General features: G+C 43.4%; 1 protein-coding gene across 24 annotated transcripts in view; it reads left to right on the top strand.

The window, feature by feature from the left end:
- Nucleotides 1-16727, top strand: part of LOC110502777 (RNA binding protein fox-1 homolog 3) — a 756098-nt gene that overhangs the window by 709641 nt on the left and 29730 nt on the right. For 15 of the 24 annotated variants that reach the window (XM_090217308.1, XM_036960469.2, XM_090217296.1 and 12 more), the window contains 4 exons: nt 1034-1087; nt 6429-6521; nt 8723-8783; nt 10894-10947. In XM_090217308.1, the coding sequence (XP_090073434.1) occupies nt 1034-1087; nt 6429-6521; nt 8723-8783; nt 10894-10947 (262 nt within the window). Of the gene's footprint in view, nt 1-1033; nt 1088-6428; nt 6689-8722; nt 8784-10893; nt 10948-16727 lie in introns of all 24 variants that reach the window. The other 9 variants (XM_090217305.1, XM_090217304.1, XM_090217310.1 and 6 more) reach the window with 2 other exon arrangements.

Here is a 16727-nt window from a genome sequence, read left to right as displayed (position 1 = left end):
TCTCTCTCTCTCTCCTGTCTCTTTCTCCTCTCTACCCTTTTCTCATACTCTTCCCCTCCCTCCCTCTCTCTCTCTCTCTCTCTCTCTCTCTCTCTCTCTCTCTCTCTCTCTCTCTCTCTCTCTCTCTCTCTCTCTCTCTCCTGTCTCTTTCTCCCCTCTAACCTTTTCTAATACTCTTTCCCTCTCCCTCTCCATCTCTCTCTCTCTCTCTCTCTCTCTCTCTCTCTCTCTCTCATCTCTTTCTCCCCTCTACCCTTTTTAATGCCCACCCCTCTCTCTCTATTTCTTTCTCTCTCCTGTCTCTTCCTCCCCTCTCTCTTTCTTTCTCCTGTCTCTTCCTCCCCTCTCTCTTTCTCTCTCCTGTCTCTTCCTCCCCTCTCTCTTTCTCTTTCATGTCTCTTCCTCCCCTCTCTCTTTCTCTCTCCTGTCTTCCTCCCCTCTCTCTTTCTCTCTCCTGTCTTCCTCCCCTCTCTCTTTCTCTTCTTCCCCTCTCTCTTTCTCTCTCCTGTCTCTTCCTCCCCTCTCTCTTTCTCTCTCCTGTCTCTTCATCCCCTGTCTCTCTCTCCTTCTCTCTCCTGTCTCTTCCTCCCATCTCTCTTTCTCTCTCCTGTCTCTTCCTCCCCCCTCTCTCTCTCTCTCTCTTTCACTCTCCTGTCTCTTTCTCCCCTCTACCCTTTTCTCATACTCTTCCTCCCCCTCTCTCTCTCTGCTGTCTCTTCCTCCCCTGTCTCTTTATCTCTCCTGTCTTCCTCCCCTCTCTCTTTCTCTCTCCTGTCTCTTCCTCCCCTCTCTCCTGTCTCTTCCTCCCCTCTCTCTTTCTCTCTCCTGTCTCTTCCTCCCCTCTCTCTTTCTCTCTCCTGTCTCTTCATCCCCTGTCTCTCTCTCTTTCTCTCTCCTGTCTCTTCCTCCCATCTCTCTTTCTCTCTCCTGTCTCTTCCTCCCCCCTCTCTCTCTCTCTCTCTTTCACTCTCCTGTCTCTTTCTCCCCTCTACCCTTTTCTCATACTCTTCCTCCCCCCTCTCTCTCTCTGCAGCAATTTGGGAAGATTTTAGACGTGGAAATAATTTTTAACGAGCGAGGTTCCAAGGTAAGTGTGCCGTAACTAGTGTCACTTAATTTCTCTCTCTCTCCCTCTCTCGCTCTCTCTCCTTCTCTTCATCCCTCTCTCCCCAGGTCCCTACCTCCTCAGTGTAATAATTACTTGGCTTTTCTTTGGCTCCTCTGCCTTCAGGCAACGTTCCCTATTGTACCCTCCTGCCATACATTGTGACATACAGTACCACGCTGCCATTTAGCTCAATACTGACACTTGCCTGGTTTCCATACATGCAGCTTGTCCAGTAAGCTTCATGCTGACAGTGTTAATCCTGACTTACTGAGCAGTATGAATGTCCCAACTCACCTCCTTACCACTCCATGGTACAGTAATACTCACTTCTCAAACAAGATTTGTCAGAAAGTACATTTAGACAGGTCTTTCTTTTTTTTCTTTTTTTTAACATTTGCAAACCTCAAAAAAACTCTGTATTTTCTGCACCATCTAGGTAGAAGGATAATTACGTAACACGCTTTTCCCCAAAGGAACCGAAAAACAGTTCCTGATTATTTATCTCATTCTAGAAGAAGAATCTAAGATATCCATGGCAAACACAGGTTGTATTATTCCACTACCCACAATCCTCTCCTTCTGCTCACCATGAAATTAACACAGCTTAGCATGAATAAACATTCTATTTCCATAAGAAGCTCTCTCAATTTGCATTCAATATGTTTTCACTCTTTGAAGAATGCCCACTCCTCTCTCTCTCTTCATGTAAGCTAATTACTTGTGCGTGATAAAAAACAAAAACAAACAGTAGACTCAGAGAGAGGGTGAACTTGCAGCATGCACAAAATGTGAAAATGATTAATTTTGCCATCAAATCCCACTTTCAATGTATTAGTTGTGTGTTATTTGCATCAGGCAGTATAGGCTGGGATCCCCTATACAGGATCACACCGCAGTGGGAAGCGCCCGGTTCACACACATTATCTACCAAGGCAATTAATTACATGGCCCTACCAGCACAGGATGTGTAGGGTGTATAGGCTATGTCCCAAATGACACCCAATTTCTCTAGTGCTATGGGTACTGGTCAAAAGTAGTGCACTAAATAGGTATTAAGGTGCTATTTGGGATATAGACATAGGCTAAAAGGACTTGGAGGGCTGGGGGCTTGTCTTGTCCAACATGCTGTTTACCAGCCATATCTAATGGCTCTCATACCCAGACCCAGTTAACTCTCCTAGCTCCCACCATAACTCCCCGCTGCAACGTGTGTGTGTGTGTGTGTGTGCTGCACATGGGCTGCACCGTCAGGCCTAGGGCTCTCATGGCCCCCTTACTGAGCTGGGCCTCCTGAGTGATCTTCAGGATGAGGCCTACACAGCAAATTCTCCAGTGTAATTTAGTTTTTTACAAAATTACACTGAGAGTGTTAAATCAACACAGTGTTAAATCAACTTATTGCTTAGTGTAAAGAATTATTCAAATATTTCCCAGAGTGCCTTGCCTTTCGAGTAAATTGTTTTAAAAAAGCCACCATAATTTGACTTACAGACCTGATGTGGCCTGTAAACCATTACTTTCAAGCAATTGTATTACGCTCAAGTAAAAATGGGTTTAGATTTGTTCCTAAAGGGGAACAAACACTTGGCGCTGTAGTGGTACCCTGTAAGGTCATCCTTTGTACATATAGCAATAGGTACTTAATTGATCCCCAGTTCATAAAATTCTGAAATTTTCCATAATACTGGTTCCACTTCCAGGAAACATCCAACCAGGAGTTCTATAAAATCTGGGAATGTTGAATTTTACAACCCATTATGCTGGTTTATAAAGTGATGTGTAACTCCTATTGGAATCCAACCAAAGTTAGGCTATCCAACAGTTGGAATTTGTATTTGGCTACAATCTGCATTCAGAATAAATTACAGGGTTAGGAACATTGTGCGGAGACTAGCTAAGGCATTTACACTGGAACAAACATTTCAGTAACGAGTGCAAAAAAATCGAACTAACTGATTGAATTAGTTTAGAAAAATGTATGTTATTTATCATTGTGCTGCACAAGGTTAATCAATTAATGTACACACACAATCATATACAGTGGGGAGAACAAGTATTTGATACACTGCCGATTTTGTAGATTTTCCTACTTACAAAGCATGTAGAGGTCTATAATTTTTATCATAGGTACACTTCAACTGTGAGAGACGGAATCTAAAACAAAAATCCAGAAAATCACATTGTATAATTTTTAAATAATTAATTTGCATTTTATTGCATGGCATAAGTATTTGATCACCTACCAACCAGTAAGAATTCCGGCTCTCACAGATCTGTTAGTTTTTCTTTAAGAAGCCCCTTGTTCTCCACTCGTCACCTGTATTAACTGCACTTGTTTGAACTTGTTACCTGTATAAAAGACACCTGTCCACACACTCAATCAAACAGACTCCAACCCCTCCACAATGGCCAAGACCAGAGAGCTGTGTAAGGACATCAGGGATAAAATTGTAGACCTGCGCAAAGCTGGGATAGGCTACAGGACAATAGGCAAGCAGCTTGATGAGAAGGCAACAACTGTTGGTGCAATTATTAGAAAATGGAAGAAATTCAAGATGACGGTCAATCACCCTCGGTCTGGGGCTCCATGCAAGATCTCTCTTCGTGGGGCATCAATGATCATGAGGAAGGTGAGGGATCAGCCCAGAACTACACGGCAGGACCTGGTCAATGACCTGAAGAGAGCTGGGACCACAGTCTCAAAGAAAACCATTAGTAACACACTACGCCGTCATGGATTAAAATCCTGCAGCACACGCATGGTCCCCCTGCTCAAGCCAGCGCATGTCCAGGCCCGTCTGAAGTTTGCCAATGACCATCTGGATGGTCCAGAGGAGGAATGGGAGAAGGTCATGTGGTCTGATGAGACAAAAAATATAGCTTTTTGGTCTAAACTCCACTCGCCGTGTTTGGAGGAAGAAGAAGGATGAGTACAATCCCAAGAACACCATCACAACCGTGAAGCATGGAGGTGGAAACATCATTCTTTGGGGATGCTTTTGTGCAAAGGGGACAGGACGACTGCACCGTATTGAGGGGAGGATGGATGGGGCCATGTATCGCGAGATCTTGGCCAACAACCTCCTTCCCTCAGTAAGAGCATTGAAGATGGGTCGTGGCTGGGTCTTCCAACATGACAACGACCCAAAACACACAGCCAGGGCAACTAAGGAGTGGCTCCGTAAGAAGCATCTCAAGGTCCTGGAGTGGCCTAGCCAGTCTCCAGACCTGAACCCAATAGAAAATCTTTGGAGGGAGCTGAAAGTCTATATTGCCCAGCGACAGCCCCGAAACCTGAAGGATCTGGAGAAGGTCTGTATGGAGGAGTGGGCCAAAATCCCTGCTGCAGTGTGTGCAACCCTGGTCAAGAACTACAGGAAACGTATGATCTCTGTAATTGCAAACAAAGGTTTCTGTACCAAATATTAAGTTCTGCTTTTCTGATGTATCAAATACTTATGTCATGCAATAAAATGCTAATTATTTACTTAAAAATCATACAATGTGATTTTCTGGATTTTTGTTTTAGATTCCGTCTCTCACAGTTGAAGTCTACCTATGATAAAAATGACAGACCTCTATATGCTTTGTAAGTAGGAAAACCTGCAAAATCATCAATGTATCAAATTCTTGTTCTCCCCACTGTATATCGAAAAAAAAAAAAAAATCAAAGTGCAATAGAGCAGGGAAATATGATAATGTTGGGTGTGGTTTTGTGTATGGTTTCAAGCCCATGTATTAGGGTAGAACTAGGTTCTCAAAATAAGACATTATGAAATCCGTATGATATTGTGTCAAATAAGTCTGTTTTTTTATGATAACATGTTTGCTAGTGATGGAGAACTTAAGCTTCCTGAAGCATTGAGTATTTCCAGCCAATTGTGTTGAAAAAAGGCTAATTACGCAAGGCTTTGATCAACACGTTGTACAGTAGTGGCACCTGCTGGTCAAAATAATTTAGAACAGCCAAATTATTATAGATGATGTCGCACAAGCTATGCAGGGTAGCTTTTTTGGCTCTTTTACCGAAACCAATACCAAACCAATCAGGTGGTTGTTCGACAAAACATTGATCATGTGCTTCTGATAAAGTGATACAAGCATCGGCACACTGCTTCAAAGTACCTATTTAGTTATTTCAAAGCAGGCTTCGGAGCTGAATCAACAATCATGTCTCTGTCCATAGCTGCCGAAAAATATCGTAATAATAACAAATATTAATATATATTTTTTTTTAATTCTCTCAAAAGTTGTGAACTGGGTCTTCACTAATCCTGTATTAGCAGGGACCAATATAACTAGCAGGAACCAATATAACCAGCAGTAGCACAGACAAACACTTTTTCAGCCCCCACAAAATAAAATGAAAATCTGCACCCAAAAACGACTTCCCGCGAAGCCTATCTCTTTGTCACTAACAAATACAGTCATGGGTGGTACAACTACAATCTACTTGAACTCAGGGAAATATTTGAATAAAGCTTTACGCTAAGCCTTATGTTAATTTAACACTGTTCCAATGACTGTATGGGTCCACAGACTCAACACTTTGAATGTAAAATGATGTATTTTTTTACATTGGAGAATGTACACTAGAGAATTTGCTGTGTAGTATTCTCAAGGCTCCCTGAGTGAGCTGGGCCTCCTGTACAAGCTGTGTGAGGCCCAGTGTGTAGCACCTGTCCCCTCTCCTATAGCGCCACACTGGGTGTGTGTGTGTGTGTGTGTGTGTGTGTGTGTGTGTGTGTGTGTGTGTGTGTGTGTGTGTGTGTGTGTGTGTGTAAGTGTGTGTGTGTGTGTGTCAGCAGGCTTTCGCTCCCTCCACTAATTAAATGACAGTATGTCCAACTGATCCTTAACAAAATGTTTCTAAGGACGACTACTGTCAGAAACCTCTGGAATAGAGATCTCTCTCACACTAACACACACATACACACAAGACTGTTGAAAAGTGAATGTGCATCACCTGGTAAACAAACGTGTGTACGCACACATACATACACACACATATAGTTGGAGTGTTGGGAGCTGGAGTGTATCAGGTTGTGTTTCTGAATGATGTGCTAGTTATTTTTCATGCTTCTCCTCTTCAGCACAACTTGACCGTGTGTTTCTCAAATTTCACTAACCTGCTCACATATCTCTCTTCTGCTGAATACCTCCCTTTCTCTTCCTGATACTTACCTTGTGCCATGTGTTCTTTCTTCTTTCTTTTCTCTCTCTTTAATCATCCTGCTTTTTTCCCTCTTCTTCCGCTCTCTCTTTCCCTCTCTCTATCTCCCCACTCTCTCCCTTTTCTCTGCGTTCCTGGTGATCTCAGGGTTTTGGGTTTGTAACATTTGAAACGAGTGCAGATGCGGACCGTGCACGGGAGAAACTAAATGGTACAATCGTAGAGGGACGCAAAATAGAGGTGCCTTCTTTTCCCTGTACTCACCCCTTCCTCCCTCCCCTGTTCTCTCTCTCCCTCTGCCTGACGGTGCTTGCCTACCACCCCCTCTTCTCTCCTCCTCCACCATCCTTCTCTCCCTCTGCCTGCTGCACCTTGATCGCTGCATGCTGAATGCTGAACTCTGAGCCGTAAGTGTGCGTGTGTGTGCGCACGTGTTGTGCGTCTTTACATGTCTCTTCTGCATGCATGTGTGTGTGTATGTTTACCAGGGGCATGTGTATTAGATCAGAATGTGTTTGATACTGAAGGAGCAGAGCAGAACACTCAGATCCCTACAAACTTGAGGTTGATGTATGCGCCAGTTTGAAGTCCTCTCTCTTGCTGTTCTCACGTACACATGCTCTCTCTCCATCTCCGGCTCATGTTTAAATTAACTCAATCTCTGGGTATCAAAGTGCTGCCAACGTTGCTTTAAATCCCGCTTGTTTATCCAAAACACCCCTGCTTATATTACACACCCCAGGGCAAAAAATATAGATGTTATTTCTCTCTCTCTCTCTCTCTCTCTCGCTCGCTCTTTCTCTCTCGCTCTCTCTGTCTGTCTCTCTCTCTCTCTCTCTCTCTCTCTCTGTCTCTTTCTCTCTCTCTCTCACTTACTTACCTAGTCTCTATATATCTCTCTCTTTCTCTCCCCCTCTCTCAGGGTGTTTTTTCACATCCGCCGTCCTTCTGCCCCCATTAAGATAATCTATGTAATGTATAAACAATACCTGGGCCCATACATCAAATCAGACACGGGCTACGGTAGCGTTAGCATAACCTAGCGTAGCCTCAAGGTAAATGACCTCTGCTGGCCCATTGGAAATGAAAGCCATTAGCACTAATTAGCAGCAAAGGGAAACGCTAACAAGGCAAGCTAGGAAAACATGCTAAACTCAACTCGGTGCTGCCAGGGACAGGGCGAGAGGGTGAGCTGTTTTTCCCTCAGCAACCTCAGAGAGAGAGAAAAAAAAACTAACTTTAACATTTCTGTTTAGAATGAGAGGCCCCTAAGTGATTGATAGAGATGTTTGCAGAAAATGGTTCCTTTAGAAGAAGACTAAAGCTCAGACATCTAAGAGGATTTAAACTTAGGTTTTTGGTTCATATGATGCTGGTGATATATTATTCTAACCATGTCTTGCTGCATGGTTTGCTAGCCAGGCTTGTAACTATATTATGAGCCTGCAAGAATGATGCTCTGATGTGCAGTTGGTGTGTGTGTGTGTGTGTGTGTGTGTGTGTGTGTGTGTGTGTGTGTGTGTCTGTGTGTGTGTGTGTGTGTGTGTTTTGTTTCATTAGTCCCAAAATATAGTCCGAAAATGTTTTGCTTGTCAGAAATCAAGTTTTCGAGATATGTAACTTTCAATTGATAGAAATCATCCCCATATGATGCATTTTGGGAAACATTTTGGGGCTATGTCAACAATGGACTAATGAAACAAATACCAAAAGATATTGGGTGGAATTTTCCTTTAAGGTAAAAAGTGTGAGTGTCATATCTGAGTGATGATTCTAGTGATGACACCAGTGGGATATGAATTGACTCCATATGTGGTGAATAAATTATGTGTTATTTTAACCACAGCGGAATCAACACTGCTTGGTATTGTTGTTACTCAATTAAGTTCATTTCACAAACAAACTGTGACTTGCAGGTCTACCGTTACCCATAAGCCAGTACATTCTGACTCTCATTTATGGTCAGAAAATGCTTAAAAACATTCTCTTAGACCATCACTTGGTGACAGCTTTTAAAATGGAAGTTTTTGAATAGAACAACCATTTCTCTATCACTAACAAATACAGTCATGGTTGGGTATCGCTCACAGTCACTTGAAAGGCATGCTGGGAAATATGGTTTAAAAAAAAAAAAATAATAACTCTAACACTACACGTGTTTTTCCCAAACATTGAGTGTAACAGCATTAACTCTTATAAAGTGTTCATTGAAGTCGGAATTGGCAACACCCATGGTGTTAGGGACTAACATTCTAGTGATGCTAGTTTGTGAACACCTTGAAAAGTGTTAGTTTAACACTATTTCGGTGGGACACATATAATTTATATAATTTCTAAGAAAGTGTTGCAAAATTCTGATCTCAAATGTGCTTTGTGTGTGTGTGTGTGTGTGTGTGTGTGTGTGTGTTCTCTAACTGTCTAATCTCTATCGCTGAACACAGGTCAACAACGCAACAGCACGAGTAATGACAAACAAAAAGGTGTCAAACCCTTACACAAACGGTAAGCTCTTCCCTTATCCTCCTCTTTCTTCCTCTCCTTCTCACACATTCCCCTTCATCCTTCCCTCCTCTTCCTTTACCCCCTCCCTACTTCCTCCTACCCACTTCTTCTTTCTCCACCTCCTCCGCCCTTTCCTCCTTCCATCTCAATGCCACAGACAGACAGACATTGGTGCTTTATACAGACAGATTAGACAGATCAGAGGCTAAATGTACTATATTTACTAAGCTGATGATGTAATACATATTCAGTGACCCAGACTCTAACCCTATGATGACTAAACCATGATCAGGGCCATGACTGCAGCAACTCAGGTTGTTAATTATTATAATCATTTAATAATTTAATACTTTTTAAGAAGGCTGGTTGGTTTTTATTTGAATTCTGCAAGACTTTCTTCATTTGAAATCATTTCTGGAGGGTTTTTGGAAACTTTGCCTCTGCTGATTCCATCTGGCCTTAAGCATGACTTGCCTCTCAGCTAGGAGATGATACGGGGACCATCTCTTAAAATCTCCTAATATAATAAGAACAAAGAGGGAAAGGGGAATTGGTTCGACCATAAGGAGAGAAGGAGGAGATAGAGTGTTGGGAGGGGGAGAAAAGTGAATTTGTTGAGAAGGAGTGAGTGGATGAGTGGATGAGTGGATGGAGCAAATAAAAAGCCAGGGCTCATTCTGAAAGGGTTTTAAGGTTTGTCTCGCTCTCTCTCTCTGACACTCATTCATGTTGATGGGAGAGAGAGCAACAAGATCTCATAGTTTCCCTTTGAAATTCGACGCATTATGGATGATCGTATTTTTGACGCATTAATTCCGCGTGGTTACAGGATTAATTCCGCATGGTTACAGGATTAATTCCGCATGGTTACAGGATTAATTCCGCATGGTTACAGGATTAATTCCGCATGGTTACAGGATTAATTCCGCATGGTTACAGGATTAATTCCGCATGGTTACAGGATTAATTCCGCATGGTTACAGGATTAATTCCGCATGGTTACAGGATTAATTCCGCGTGGTTACAGGATTAATTCCGCGTGGTTACAGGATTAATTCCGCGTGGTTACAGGATTAATTCCGCGTGATTACAGGATTAATTCCGCGTGGTTACAGCATTAATTCCACGTGGTTACAGGATTAATTCCGCATGGTTACAGGATTAATTCCGCATGGTTACAGGATTAATTCCGCGTGGTTATTCCGCGTGGTTACAGGATTAATTCTGCATGGTTACAGGATTAATTCCACATGGTTACAGGATTAATTCCGCATGGTTACAGGATTATTTCCGCGTGGTTACAGAGTCAAAACAGGCACAACTCAAAGGGTTAAATTTAGATATTCATTTGGAGTGGTTAGGGTTATGGTTTGGGGACGGCTTAAAACAAAATAATACAAAACGAGGCACTATTACCATCAGATATCATCAGGTATTCTCGCGACTTGCTAGCACATTGGGAACTGTGGTGGTGTAGTGGTCTAAGCAGTGCTTTCTGACTTTGTGCATCATGATTTCGTGACCAGTGGTGGGCAATTTCTTTTTTTCTCTTTTTTTTTGTCAGTGCCGAAGAAGGCACATATCGACGTTCTCGGGACCTTTACAAATGTCTGAAATAGCAGTCTATTTTTTGTGATCACCCTGAGAGAGAGAGGGAAATCGAGAGAGAGAGGAAGTTAGAGATGGAGGAGAGAGACGAGGCCAGGAATGAATCAGCCAGACATGTCAGCACTCCTCTCATCCTCCACCCACTCCTACATCCCTCCATTGTAGGAGGGTTAGAGTGGTGCAGACAGAGAGAATGAGGCCTGAACGGCTCGCCATCCGTCACTGTCACTGGACCACACCACCACACTTCTCTTCTCCTCTGGCTCTCCTCTTGTCTTTTATTATCCCTCACTCCTCCCACCACCGCACCATGCTACACAGAAAGAAAGCGTCTGCTAAAAAAATATATAATGTTTTGGGATGCTAAGCTAACGTCAGTCTAAGTGAATGGGATGCTAAGCTACCGTTAGTCTAAGTGAATGGGATGCTAAGCTAACGTCAGTCTAAGTGAATGGGATGCTAAGCTAACGTTAGTCTACTGCTCCCTGTGTGTTTTCTATAGGCTGGAAGCTGAACCCCATGGTGGGAGCTGTCTATGGTCCTGAATTGTATGCAGGTAAAACTCCACTGATGCAAACACTACAATAGACTACAATACAACACATTACTATCAGAGTACAACTATACTTGGTCCTAAAGACTATCTGGCGAACAGACTATACACAATTTCAGACTCACACAAAGACTACACGATAGGCCCACAGACTATACAGGCTCCAAACTAGAGCCCAAAATCTGCAGATCTCTCTCGCTTTCGCTCTCCTTCCTCTCTCTCTCTCTCACTCTCTCTCTCTCGCTTTCGCTCTCTCTCGCATTCGCTCTCCTTCCTCTCTCTCTCTCTCTCTCTCTCTCTCTCTCTCTCACTCTCTCTCTCTCACTCTCTCTCTCTCTCTCTCCCCCTCTCTCTCTCTCTCTCTCTCCTCTTTCTTTCTGTCTCTAGTTTGCTCTCTCTCTTTCTCTCTATCTTTCTTTCTTCTCTCTCTTTCTCTCCATCTCTCTTTTTCTCTTTTTCTCTTTCATTTTCTTTTTCTCTCTCTCTCATTCTGTTGCTGTTGAATTGATCATGTGATCATGCAGGTATGTGTGGGGTTTTGTGCATTCATGCATTAATGAGTTCATGAGTATATGCATAAACCTGTGTGTGTGTGTGTGTGTGTGTGTGTGTGTGTGTGTGTGTGTGTGTGTGTGTGTGTTTGGCGGAGAGGCTGCTTTCATTTAGAGGAAGTGCTGAGACTGCCTGGTGTCTTTAACTGCGCTCCTTTCTGCTCATTAGACTGAAATCTGTTCATTCCAAGACAGCTTTACTGCCAAGCTCTAAATAACAGCCCTGACACAGAGAAGCCATCTATCTCTTTTATTTCTTCTCTCTCTCCTCTCCTCTCCTCTCCTCTCCTCTCCTCTCCTCTCCTCTCCTCCGCTCTCCTCCCCTTTCCTTCCCTCTCCTCCCGTCCCATGCTCTCCTCCCCTCCCCTCTTCTCCTCTTCTATGCTCTCCTCCCCTCTTCTACCCTCTCCTACCCTCTCCTCCCGTCCTCTTCTCTCCTCCCATCCCCTCCCCCCGCTCTCCTTTCCTCCCCTCTCCTCTCCTGTCCTCCGCTCTCCTCCCCTCTCCTCTCCTCCGCTCTCCTCCCCCACCTCCAACCTACCTCTCAGTCAAACCCCACCCTTTAACTCAGAGCAACCCCAACCCCACTGATTCTCAACCCCAACCCCACTGATTCTCAACCCCAACCTTACTGATTCTCAACCCCAACCCCACTGATTCTCAACCCCAACCCCACTGATTCTCAACCCCAACCCCACTGATTCTCAACCCCAACCCCACTGATTCTCAACCCCAACCCCACTGATTCTCAACCCTAACCCCTAGATGTATGCACGTGAACGTGTGTACGTAGGTACGCACACATACTCACACACACACAGTAGGCCACCTTCTCTGTGTGTGTGGCTGAGGCGACCGGCTGGCTGTCTGATTGATAGCATGTTAATGTCTCGAGTCATCTTAAACATGCCAGTAAAGTTTGCCAAGCCTAAACGATACCATATGCCTCTGCAAGTCCCATGTGGCATCCCATGGTGGAGGAGTGTGTTTAAGTGTATGCGTGCGTCCACCATTCCTACCTGAAGATGCAGGGAGAATATCACAGGAAAATATATCCCAGCTTTACTTACAAAACAACCGACAGTACCTCCCTCACTTCTCCCATCCCTCCTTCCCTCCTTCCCTCCACTGGTCTTCTTACTCCCTCCTTTCCTTTCCTCTCCCCTCTAAATATGAAAAATGAAAAAAATCCTGTAGCGGAAGTGTTGGGTCTGGATTTCTTCTGGAATAATTATAGCTGCATTTAATCTACTTTAGGCGGGAATAGAGCGGGATGTAACGGCCATTAATCACTCTTTATCAGTGTGGCGTTCCGAGCGTGGATCAGCGGAATTGGGGCCCATAAATCGTGTGTGTGTGACAGAACACTCCGTCTCCATTCCTGCAGTCGGCTACAGGTTTATTGTGTTCAAATCCCATTCAGAAAGAATGACGGATGAGAGGAGAGAGAGGAGAGAGTAGAGCAAGAGAGAGGGGGGAGAGGGGGGTGAGAGAAGGGAGAGAAGGGAGAGAGAGAGCGAGAGAGAGAGAGCGAGAGCGGCCGGCCACTCAAATCTACTATGAATCCACTACACACAGGCACGTACACACTCGCACACACTCTCACACTTGCACAAACAAGCATAGACGCATGCATTCACACACATGGATATGAGGCGAGAATGGTCACTTCGTTCTTAACTTATGGAGTAGGGTTGAATAGGGAGGCACTTCATTATTTAATCATTGTGCGTTTTTGAGGGGGTGTGTGTGTGTGTGTGTGTGTGTGTGTGTGTGTGTGACTGACTGAGTGGAGTAGACTGCGGGGCATGAAGGACAATGAGAGAAATGTAATAGTGATTGATTGACTGTGTCCTAGGCCTAGTGTATGCAGAGATGGTGTGTGTGTGTGCGTGTTTGCACACTGTGTGTGTGTGTATGTGTGTTTGTGTCTGCTAGTCTGAGTATATGCATACAGTTTAGCAGGGAGCTCTCCAAAACACAACAAATAAGATTAAAATGCAAAGCGCAGGCAGAGAAATAACAAGGGGCTTTTCAACATATGCTGAAAAATTTGCAAGTTGGAAGGTTGACATTAGTTTGACTTCGGAGTGCATCACTCTGCCATGATTTGATTGGTCCAACGTGGACGAGGTCGCTGTCATTTGCTGACCCGCCTTTTATTGCTGAATTGTTTTAATGTATTCTTTATGTAATAAAATGAGAGGGTGTGAGTGTGAGTTTATGTGAGTGTGAGTTTATGTGAGTGTGAGTTTATGTGAGTGTGTTTGTGTATGTCAGTGTGAGCAAATTGTGTGTGCGGGTGTGTGATTGCTGTGGTAATGTGTGTAGAAGGCTCTTTTAATTGTCTAAGGATAGATTTAAGGCTTAATTAAGCATAATCAGACGCTAACGCTCTGTCACTGTCCCCAAGCACAGGCTTTACACACACACACACACAGACCACGGGGTAGACAGACTAGACTGGTGTATAGGAGCAGTCTTCCAGTACGACTCAGACAGATGAGGAAGCAGTCTGCTGGTAAATTGTGGTGTAATGCAGAAAGCCAGGGCCATGTTTATTAAAGGGAAATTCCACCACTTTTCAACCTCATGTGCATTATCTCCAGCATAATACTCGACACATATGAAAACTGTGCTTTTATACATGTTGTAGGAGAACATATGAAAGTTAAGACGTTCTACCCGATGACATAATCAAACGTTAAAACGTTTAAAAAATAGTGATCGTCAAACACTATGAGATTTGTGTCTAGAAACGTACTATAATCCCACCCTGTGATGTCACAGAGAAGCATTTTTTTAGGAACTTTCTTACAAACTGTGTTATAGTTACGTGTTGCATGTTCATAAACACAGAAACACAGAAAACCTCACGTACCTGCAACTCACAAAATGTTGCTTATTCACACAATCCTCCACAAGCCCAAACGCTGATCAATAATACATATGCACACCGAGGTTATTACAGTTCCTGAAGACTAAACCAAGAACGAATGATGAATAAACAATTTAGGAAACTGTAAATAAAATCATCAACAAACCCGTTTGAAAAGCTGGAACCAGACTGAAACTATTATCCTTGACTCCAAAACGAACTAAAAGAAATTGTCATGAATTATGTTCAGTTTTAGTTTTTAGATTTTTTTCTCAAAATGTTGGGCAAAAATTGAATGGGTTTTTCAATCAGGCTTTTTTTCTAGTTGGGGTTTTCAAGCTTCTCGATCTGGCGGGTCACATAGAGATTGACTTGAATTTCAAGGTAGACTCAGCGATAGGATGTTGCCATGAGCAGCACCTCAGATATCGCTCATGTTCCTCTGCTCAGACGTTGCTGACACATGCCAGATCTAGATACTGTTATATGTATTGGCTAATCACATCATATGGTATAGCAGTCTGGTGCCCGACCGCACAGTCGATGACGTGCCACTCAACCATTGGTTGATGCATGCAGGGAAACGCGTTAGCGTTAGCTGATACGTAAAATCCAGGTGTTGTAAGATCTGACAGGCGACTAAGCAGAGGGACACGCCCATTGAGGTGAGCAGGATTTTGCTCTCACACAGTCACACAGAGTATCTGCGCATGGGCATGGGTGCACTTCACGCTGCTACAACGTAGGTATCTATGGGCCAAAAACAGCTGGGTGCATCTTCGTCATCTCACTGAATCTACCTTTACACCAAACATAATCTAACCTATGACCTGGCTCATTAACTTATGCACAGTGGCAAGAAGTGACACCCCCCCCCACCCCAAAAAAAACTTTACAACACAAACAGTTGAGGTTTACATACACCTTAGCCAAATACATTTCAACTCAGTTTTTCACAATTCCTGACATTTAATCCTAGTACAAAATGCCATGTCTTAGGTCAGTTAGGATCCCCACTTAATTTTAAGAATGTGAAATGTCAGAATAATAGTACAGAGAATGATTTATTTCAACTATTATTTATTTCATCACATTCCCAGTGGGTCAGAAGTTTACATACACTCAATTAGTATTTGGTAGTATTGCCTTTAAATTGTTTAACTTGGGTTAAACGTTTCAGGTAGCCTTCCACAAGCTTCCCACAATAAGTTGGGTGAATTTTGGCCCATTCCTCCTGACAGAGCGGGTGTAACTGAGTCAGGTTTGTAGGCCTCCTTGTTCACGCACACTTTTTCAGTTCTGCCCACAAATTTTCTATAGGATTGAGGTCAGGACTTTGTGATGGCCACTCCAATACCTTGACTTTGTTGTCCTTAATCCATTTTGCCACAACTTTGGAAGTATGCTTGGGGTCATTGTCCATTTGGAAGACCCATTTGCGACCAAGCTTTAACTTCCTGACTGATGTCTTGAGATGTTGCTTCAATATATCCACAAAATGTTCTTTCTTCATGATGCCATATACAGTCCCTCATGCAGCAAAGCACCCCCACAACATGATGCTGCCACCCCCGTGCTTCACAGTTGGGATGGTGTTCTTCGGCTTGCAAGCCTCCCCCTTTTTTCTCGAAACATAATGATGGTCGTTATGGCCAAACAGTTCTATTTTTGTTTCATCAGACCAGAGGACATTTCTCCAAAAAGTACAATCTGTGTCCCCATGTGCAGTTGCAAACCGTAGTCTGGGTTTTTTATGGCGGTTTTGGAGCAGTGGCTTCTTCCTTGCTGAGCGGCCTTTCAGGTTATGTCAATATAGGATTCGTTTTACTGTGGATATAGATACTTTTGTTTCCTCCAGCATTTTCACAAGGTCCTTTGTTTTTGTTCTGGGATTGATTTGCACTTTTCGCACCAAAGTACGTTTATCTCTAGGAGACAGAACGCGTCTCCTTCCTGAGCGGTATGATGGCTGTGTGGTCCCATGGTGTTTATACTTGTGTACTATTGTTTGTACAGATCAACGTGGTACCTTCAGGCGTCTGGAAATTGCTCCCAAGGAAGAACCAGACTTGTGGAGGTCTACATTTTTGTTTCTGAGGTCTTGGCTGATTTCTTCTGATTTTCCCATGTTGTCAAGCAAAGAGGCACTGAGTTTGAAGGTAGACCTTGAAATACATCCACAGGTACACCTCCAATTGAATCAAATTATGTCAATTAGCCTATCAGAAGCTTCTAAAGTCATGACATAATTTTAAAGGCACAGTCAACTTAGTGTATGTGAACTTCTGACACATTGGAATTGTGATACAGTGAATTATAAGTGAAATAATCTGTCTGTAAACAATTGTTGGAAA

This window comes from Oncorhynchus mykiss, chromosome 23, assembly GCF_057628025.1.
Source record: "Oncorhynchus mykiss isolate SJ-2025 chromosome 23, ASM5762802v1, whole genome shotgun sequence".
Taxonomy (NCBI): Eukaryota; Metazoa; Chordata; class Actinopteri; order Salmoniformes; family Salmonidae; genus Oncorhynchus; species Oncorhynchus mykiss.
This window is presented reverse-complemented; position numbering and strand designations above follow the sequence as displayed.